The 9,279-nt window shown below is 36.4% G+C and overlaps 1 protein-coding gene across 1 annotated transcript in view; it reads right to left on the minus strand.

Annotated features, from left to right (window-relative positions):
• LRGUK (leucine rich repeats and guanylate kinase domain containing) overlaps positions 1–9,279 on the minus strand; it is a gene marked incomplete in the record, with an annotated part of 42,522 nt that overhangs the window by 5,745 nt on the left and 27,498 nt on the right. The window contains 6 exon segments of the mRNA XM_072401845.1: positions 32–120; positions 203–348; positions 1,454–1,564; positions 2,482–2,683; positions 3,813–3,926; positions 5,615–5,711. Coding sequence (XP_072257946.1) covers positions 32–120; positions 203–348; positions 1,454–1,564; positions 2,482–2,683; positions 3,813–3,926; positions 5,615–5,711 — 759 coding nt within the window.

Below are 9,279 nucleotides of genomic sequence, written 5' to 3' on the forward strand. Positions count from 1 at the left end.
TAATAATAATAAAAATTGTTAATATTCTCACCTCTGAAAAAGCTGGGTGTATGTTCCAGAGGTCTTCCCTGCTAAAGCCTGTCTTGCTGCTTGCTGACGTCTCTGAACAGAGGCCTCCTCCTAAAAGCAATGGTCACTGTCAAATATATGACATAAATTTATGTGTGAACGCAGTCTAGTCAAGATAACAACAGTGGCTTACTGCTGGAGTTTTTTGTGAAGAAACCTTGGCCGAGACTCTAGAGGAATAATTTCTTGCAGAAGAATCCTGAAATACATTATTGGAGTTGTTCTGAGAACCCTTGGGAGCTTCATTTGGGGAGGATCCAGACAGAGGTTTCCCAGAATCTAAATGTACAATAGAAAAAAAAAGGCAATGCTTTTAGAAAACAGCAACATATGACATACAATATTTAAAACAGAGCAGGACAGATACATTTGTCTCTATATGTTACATTATTAGAACAGTGTTTTTGGTAAACTGAACCTACATTGAAACCTTTTTTCTACATTTAGATTGAGTAGGGAATCAGTGGATCTCTTCCCTATTTATGCTTCTTATTTTGCCATCGCTGTCATGATGGCAGATTTCCCTTCACTTTGCCTCATGAAAATACAACAGGTAGTGAGAGGAAATCTCCCTTTTACTAGGCATACACTAAGCAGCTATACTTTTCATTAATTTTCTAACTTATTTAAATGCTAGCGACTGACTACAAGCATTTCATGTACCATCCCGTTCATTACCTGATCCAAATTATGGTCAGTTTTACTATCATATCTAATTGAAATATCAACTCTAACTCATTGAGCTCAATTTATAAAACAAGGAATTTGACTTTGCCTTAAGGAAATCTTCCAGGTCCATGTGTTTTAATGGTAGTAATTGGTACCCACGAGGGAATGTTTGAGGGAATATCAGATTCTCTGTTTAATAAATAGAGCCCAAAAGCTGGCTTTCATTCTAATACAAGAGTTAAATGTTAAAAAATGCAATTTTGATAATCTGCTCAAAAAACATCAGTGTATGTGATTTAGACGGACCACTAAAATTACTGTCTCCTGACTGCGCATGCGCAGGGTGCCGGGTGTCACTCAAAGGGGGATAAACCTCCCCCATAGTGATGTCATGATTCATAACCCCGCCCACTTCCTATCACAGATCTGAGACTGCTATGGGAGAGTGGGCAGGTTGTGTCCAGGGACACAGCCCGCCCACTTCCCTGAGCCTGGGATTTGTATGGGGAACATGGTCCTCACCTCCAAACCAAAAAAAGTTTGAGATACAACCCCTTTATGTAAAGTAAAAATATATATATTTTTTTTTTGTGCTAGCGGTGACAAAGAAAAAATGTAAACGCAACCCACATTGCGCATGCCAGGAGGCTTCAATGCATGCCATCCCAGGCACGGTATTGTATATTGTTGTATTACCAATAAAAAAAATATTTACCATTTCCAGATGTAGCTCTAGTTAAGCTCTGGGTAGATTGTCCTGGTTCAGTCAGGCCTAGGTAGTCTTTAACAAGCAATCTTAATTCATTGTAGGCTTCATCTAAATCATCTGTGCAAAGAAAAAAAGGCAAATATCTTTAGCACTAAATTGTATTTAGTAATCAATACAAATACCATATAGTCAAAAAATGAGGCCACTATTTCATATTATTGCATGATGGTGCTTACAGTGAAGGATTATGTAAATACATACAGTTCAATGACATTTCACATAGGTGTGCACCTCTAAACTTGCGACAAGGCTCCCTACTGTTTCAGCATGACTGTTACCTTTTCCACAAAGAATGATATGGTTTAAAGCAGCAGTCACCAACTGGTGGTCCGCAAGAAAATTTTGGTGGTCTACGGCACTAGCCGGTGCACCCCCCAGCGGGGTTAGGAAAAGGACTTCACTGGCAGAGTGCACCGGCCAGAGCCGGGGACCATGATCCATATGGATCCCAGGCTCAGGGCAGTGGGTGGGTTGTGTCTCATTTAACATAGCCCACCCACTCTCCAATTGCAAGCTCAGACCAGCGATGGGAAAGTGGGCGGGTTCTGACATCATGATGTCCCTCAGGCAGAAGTTTCCTCCCCTTTGAGTGACACGGCTCCCCGCGCATGCACAGCCCTGAGCCGGTAAATTTAGTGGTCTGTTGGTCTGAAAAGGTTGGTGGCCACTGGTTTAAAGAGTGTGATGTAGGGGAATTTATTGACCTGCACAGACTTCTGAACTCAACCCTACTGCATACCTGAGGGATATAATTTAGTGCCAATTGTAGGCAAGTGCTTTTTAAACAACACTAGGAACTGACCCCATAAAGCCTGTTAAAACTGCAAAGATGAGGAGTGACAAGCCTATATAAATGACCGAGGTGTTGGAATAGGATACCCAACAAGGTAAGCCTTTAGCCATAATGAGTATATATATATCAGATCAATTTATACACTGGAAGATGTTTGTAATAACATGTAAAAAGGTATTACCTGTATTGATGACAGCATCAAAGTAGCCTGGGCAGTCCTGGTGTATCTTTATGTACATATCCACTCTGGACACAGCAACATCTATCTCAGGTCTAGTGAACAATCCTTTTCTCCTAAGCCAGCCTTCATACTTTTCCTTGTTCATTGGCAGGAGCAAGATGTAGCGTGGTTTAAAGTAGGAACTCTTTAAACTTCTAACACCCTTGAATACAGATATCAATACAAATCATTTTCTTAATAACTTTACATGCTTTAGACAGAACTCCAGGCAACAGAGAAAGCTCAGTGAATAGTTAGGTGTATGTGGAGTGAAGGCAAAATTCCTTAAAGTGACAGAGCCCTGAATGTTAGAATATGTGGGCTGACAAGGGAGGGGGATACGGGTCACCTCATATTCTAAAGGCTACATACCTGAATCTAATGGTCTCACCTGCTGACTACTGGCAAGAATAATCACACAGGTTACTATACCCCTCATGCACTCATCGGTGGCATGCATGTGGGTTTTCAAAAACAAAAAGTGACACCAGTGGACTGCTTTTCAAGTTCCCAAGTAAAGTTTTTAGAACACTAAAATGTCATACATAATCTTCAAATTTGCTTTATATTATTAATGTTCACTAATGTGCGCAAAATTAATTGGTACTGTTAACAATTTGCCTAGAGTATTTTTTTAATTGCACAAAGAAGATTAAGAGCTGTTATCTATGCTGATAACTAAACTTAAAGCCATAGGGGAGAGGCATGAGTGCTAAAATTCACCTGAAATTATTTATTACTAATCTACCCACATCTCCTATGTAAAGGCGGGTAAATTGGCGGGTAGTTGTTCCTCTAATTTGCACATTATATAATCTCCTACAAAAACAAAAAAGATTTAATGTCCTGTAAATGTACCACTTTATAGTTTTTTCTTTAACTTATCACTTTCTAATAGAACAGTTTGGAGTACTTCTTCAAGACACAGAAGGCTCACATAGGATTAAAATTCCATAGCCATGAGCAACTAAAAAGAAATCATTTAAACTATTATTCATCAGTAAATTAAAATATGTTAAGTTGATATAAGCACTGCACTTTGCACATCCTCATTGCTTACCCTGTATCAATTAAGCTGGTGGTACAGGCAGGACACCAGTACTAAACAATCTTAAAGAAAACATGCATGTTTTTATGCAGATGTAGGAAGGATAGGTGAAAAGCCCGGCATTTGCTGTTTTCAGGAAAAACATCAGTGAATCAGCAGGAATATGGCCAGGGGAGGCAGTAGTAGATAAACTACATTTTTTAAAGTATAACTGCATTTTATAAATATACATAGCAAAAGATACCTCTATTTCCATATGAGTGCAACAAGCAAGACCTTCTCTGGCAACAGACTCCACGGCCTCCCTGCTCAGGCCATAGTAGTGACCACTGTATTTCATAGTCAGAAGAAAAAGACCCTAAAAGACGGACATATATATTTACAACAATGCAGGAAATTATGAATGTAAAATTTAGATACATGTGGTGTGAAATGGTAAATAACAAAAAGGATATACGGGTTAAATATTCTCATTTTTTACACTAAAAAAGATTTAATACATGGTATGGTTCCAAAATACGGATTTTACAGTACACTATGGAAGCAGAGCTTAAATATTATCCTGTATGAGCATCTTTTTATAACTGAAAAGACATGTCTTAGGAAAAACAAATCTAGGGTATGAAGAGATTGGGCAACCCCTTGGCCCCCTCATGTGACAGAAATACACAAGGAGGTCTGAGCACTGTCATGTAGAACTAAATTGTTATCTTCACAGACATACTCTTCATAGCTCTCCGGATACTCACCAGAGTTCCTGTGCAAACACCATTTTTTAATAGTTGATATGTGTACATGAACTTTCACTGACCTCAGGCTAAGGGGGTCAATACTATTTATCTTTGGGTCAGCTAAAATAATGGGAATAATGGGAATTGACTAGACTAGTCTAGTAAGGGGTCTGCATTTAAAAATAAACAAAAAACTGGGAGACACTATTTTTTTAATTACCCTTTTAAAAAAAAATGTTATCTAAAACCCTTATCACTGTCACCTATCACTCCAGCCCTTGTCATTCTCACATCACTTTAATTCACTAACCTTATTATTATTTAACAGTGCATCTACATTTTATGCACTATTTTATACTGGAAATAATGTATTTTTTCTGTTTTCTCAGGTAACAGTAGGTACCTTGGTTTATATATGGGATCATTTCATTTCATTTATGTATAAACAGTATTCACCATATATAGTGTTGAATATAAACCAAGAATTTCTGCCCTTAAAGTGTCAAGAGTTTGACAGATCAGAGCAGTCATTGTACAGCTATTAAAGAGTTGGTTACACACTTTACATGAGGACACAGTGCCATCTACTGGTTGCCAACTACCATGCACAAAGATCACTTAAAAGCATGTGTCCATCATAGCTAACTTAAATACTTTAACCTGTAAAAAAAAAAAAAAAAAAATTATATATATATATATATATTTATATATATATATATATATATATATATATATACAGATTAGGCCCATGTATTTTTATTTTTTTCTGTTTTAAAAATTGTTTTTAAAATACCACACCAAGGATGTATTAATTAACATTCATACATTTTTCATTGTATCCTCTTTGTAAAGCAATATCCTACTTCCTCATTGTAAGTTTCTGCCTTTACTGCAAGATACACACTGAGGTGAGGAGAGAAATATTCCTTTTGCTCTCCAAATATCAACATCTACCCTATCACATTGTTTGCCTGAATCCATCTGCATTAAATAAAAATATTTGTGAATGAAGTATATTTGGTGAGTTTGGCTATTTGTTGGAGATACAATCTAAGCCACCAGGCATTGAGATCCTAGGTAGGGATAACTCAATATTTCAACAATGATCAGAAAAACTTTGTTTTTTTTTTCTGATCAGTGCTATGTGAGTAACTGAAAATAAAAGTATGACCTAACATAGATATTAACTTCTATGATGAAAGAACTTTTTAAGTGTAAAGGTGTACCTACATTACCTGAACTATAATGATGTTAAAAAACAATACTAAAAGACAAACCAGACTTGTTTAAGATACAAAAGCAATCTATTTCTTACAGAGCATGTCATGTCCTCGAATGTCTCTGGCGTGACAAAGTGGTAATCAAATCGTTTTTCTTCACCAAAGTAAGGATTTCTGGTGGTATAACAGGGGCTGAAACATTAAAAAGGCACTTTAAGTGAACATTTTAGACAAATAACAGAAATGGTGCAAACAATGAGCTATTTAAAGAAAATTGGTTTAGAAAAAACACTTAGGGTTGTATTTGTAAATATTTTTACATCATTTGACTATGGAGGTATAAAAATGGCCCGAAATTCCCCTCGTTGGGAAAAAAATGTTTTTTTTTAATTTTAAAATAAGATTCACCCAACTTGTAAACCAAATTTACACACTTTTCATGTATGATTTTAATAGAAAATGTGTGAATCAATTTTACTTGGTGAATCTTGGGTAAAAACTTTTATTAGTAGACCCCTTACCATCCCACATAAGGGGCTTTAAGCAAAAGATGTATTCCTTTCAGTAGACATCCAACTAATACTTAACACACCAAATGGTCCAATGCATTGTTTTTTTAAACAAGTATTTTGTCAAGTTTTTGTAAACGTTTACACCTGTTTGTATGTTTAACCTGTTCTGTGTTGTATTGAATTCTTTAGGTGACTCAGCCATCAATGTTGCTTTGTGTTTAGGAAGGGTCTGTGTCGACAGGTTTTGGGTTCATTGTCAGGTGCATTTGACCTGTAGTTAAGCTGCATAATGCTGCTTTAGGCGGTTTTTGTATTCATATTAAGCAGGGGGGAGAAGAAGCTATAACACAAACAAAAGCTTGTCATCCTAAATGCACATCATACGAAGACGTATCTGGTATTATCATGGCTTTGGTGGATATGGAGTTAGTGAGGAGAGTAAGAAACATGTGTGAAGGCACCTTAAACGATTTCAAGTGTTTGTTTTTAATGCTTAGCCAGTGCTGATTTGCTGAAGGGCATATAGGCTAGTATCAATAAGGAACTACATGAGCTTTTACGACATATGCCTGTGTCTTATTTTTAGTAGAAGTTTTATCTTTATATGTTACAGGAACACATAGCATATTTAGGACATATAAAGATTATAGATTAGAAATCATATATTAACAAGATACAATACATTAGAAAAAAAAAACCCTATACAAAATACCCCTGTAAAAAAGATCCAATACCTGAAGCCCTAAATAAATATATAAAAAAGTTGTAAAACCTTTATTCTATATATTCATTGTATGTGGGAATGTAAACAGAAGTTTTTTGAGATTTATTTATATTAAAGCCATGTTTATGAAACATGCATATGAAATATGCTAAATAAAACAAGAGATGGGTGTATTTTACTGAAGCCTTTTTCCCTCAAGCTGTTCTTTTTGCTTAAAAATGAATATCAATCTGCCATGATCATTATTCTTAACATAGCAGTACTTTTTTTTGAGACACTTGACCTGAACATTCTTTTCATGTGACCTGGGAGAAGAAAAACCATCAAGAAATAAAGTGCTTAAATTCTGGTGTTTCTTTGACTATTCTGCGATTTCAGTTTTTTACTTTACTTTTTACTGCTTTTTAGTGTGATGTTGAATCCAACCCTCAGTGGGTCAATGATTTTGGTTTCCATTTGACTTAACTTACATCATTTTGTTTTAAATGCATTATACTATCTATATCAATACAAAAAACATAGCCACTCCACCAGCCTGCGGATGGGTCTCTCCACTGACAAAGCGCATGCCAGCTAGAAGGGGGATTAGCCATGTCCCAAAATCATAGATGTGAGATGCATTGCAGGACATTTCAGGTGGGGCTCTATCCTGACGCCACCTCACATTAGCAATCCTGTTGCTAACTATCTTGCTAGTATCAGGATTGCTTAAAAACTGAAAACAAAACAGCCACCTACTTTCACTGCTGCATGAGATGAGGTGTTGCTCCTTTGCTAAACGTAAGGTAGTAAATGCCTCACTCACTGTTTCACCCCGCCAGTGAAACAGCAACATATGAAAACAGGTATTTCTACCGCCTTGTTTATTGTTTTAGTGTGGAGTCCAAAACTAAATTACAGGTAGTCCCCGAGTTAAGAACATCCAACATACGGACGATTCCAAGATATGAATGGGGCTTCCCTGCTTGCTTGAATGCAGGATGGAGGCTTGAAGGGAGGAAGGGAGCGGTTTGCATGACTTGCAGAAGAAGTCTTTTGGTAAACACAGCTAATGTTGTGGGTGATCTTAAGGAGGGTTGAGCTTTCCTGCAATCTCTTGTAACTCTTTAATACCCAAGAAAAACTCTGCTGTTTTTTTCTTTTTGCATATCAAAGCACATCTTGCACCAGAAGTTAATGAATGCCTAGGCTCCATAAAGTTTTTTTTTTTTTTGCTTTGTTTGTGATTTACTTACAGTGAGGATTTTTTTTACAATAACTGACACCATACTGTGCATACACAGAAAGGTAAAAATAAATAACATGTTAAGACAAACATCTGTCCTAAATACATTCATTAAAATAATGTACCTGTTCTGAGTTACATACAAATTCAACTTAAGAACAAACCTGCAGCCCCAATCTCGTATGTATCCCAGGGGACTACCTGTACTGAGTTACTTTACCAGGTCTCACCACCAACTGACACTGCAAAGATACCATTAGGAAAGAAAAACATTTTTGTGGGTAAATACTTATGAATCAGCGTTTAGCCTAAATTTATATTAACACTATTTTTTGTTATTTGAGAGAACACTGCTGGCAATGCTTATCACTGCTGGGCTGTTTTTTTTACAGCCAGATTTACACTTTATATTTCCTCACTGACTACATTAAACTGCAGTCAGTTAAGAGATCAATCAGTGACATGAAAAACATATGTGCTGCCACCTACAGAGGAAGCTACCTGTTACTAGGCTTTTACCCTTGTGCAGGAAACAACAAAGTATGTATGGGTCTTATAAAAAGTATAATTGAACATAAATGAGCTGATTGATGATTGACTTTGTGCAAAATGTAAAGCAGAAAAATTCCTCAGCTCCACTGTAAATTGAAAAAAGGTTGTGACGTGTGGAAGTAAGTTATTTTGATGGTTTTAATTCTGAAGGGTATAGATTCTAACTCTCTTACTTTGTCAGATACTTGGGCTGGGCTAAATTAGAACAACATGGTGCTTATGGCCTTTATCATATTTCAAAGTAAGGTTTTCTTTACCAATCTTCCAAACTAAGAATGATGAAGCACAATGCCTGACTGTGTAAAACATTGTCTATGATCACAGTTTTTTTCCCTAGATTTAGTTTTGTTTAATTGTTCTACATGCTGTATTTCCAATCCAAAGAAAGTTCATCTTGCATGCATCTCTTTAATATGATATTGACACGTACATCCAGATATGGATGTATTTTTCCTTTAATAGCATGCAGACATTCTTACAATGTTTATCCTATGATGCCTCTCTAGCAGCAATTTAGAAAGTCTGCATGAAGAATCGTTTATGCTACACCTAAGCACTCCCATTAAGTTATCTATTCAGAAATGCCTTTTCTCATAAACCCTGTGTATTTATTTTATCATTGCTTGAAATGGTGGAGTTCAGAACAACTTCTCCACACGCACTAAACTTATTGAAAATCCCCTAGCAAGGTGAACATTATCTTAGTTATTTTACTAAACCACAGAATTTGCCAGTTAAAGCGTACCT

Source organism: Pyxicephalus adspersus, chromosome 2 (assembly GCF_032062135.1).
Source record: "Pyxicephalus adspersus chromosome 2, UCB_Pads_2.0, whole genome shotgun sequence".
Classification (NCBI taxonomy): Eukaryota; Metazoa; Chordata; class Amphibia; order Anura; family Pyxicephalidae; genus Pyxicephalus; species Pyxicephalus adspersus.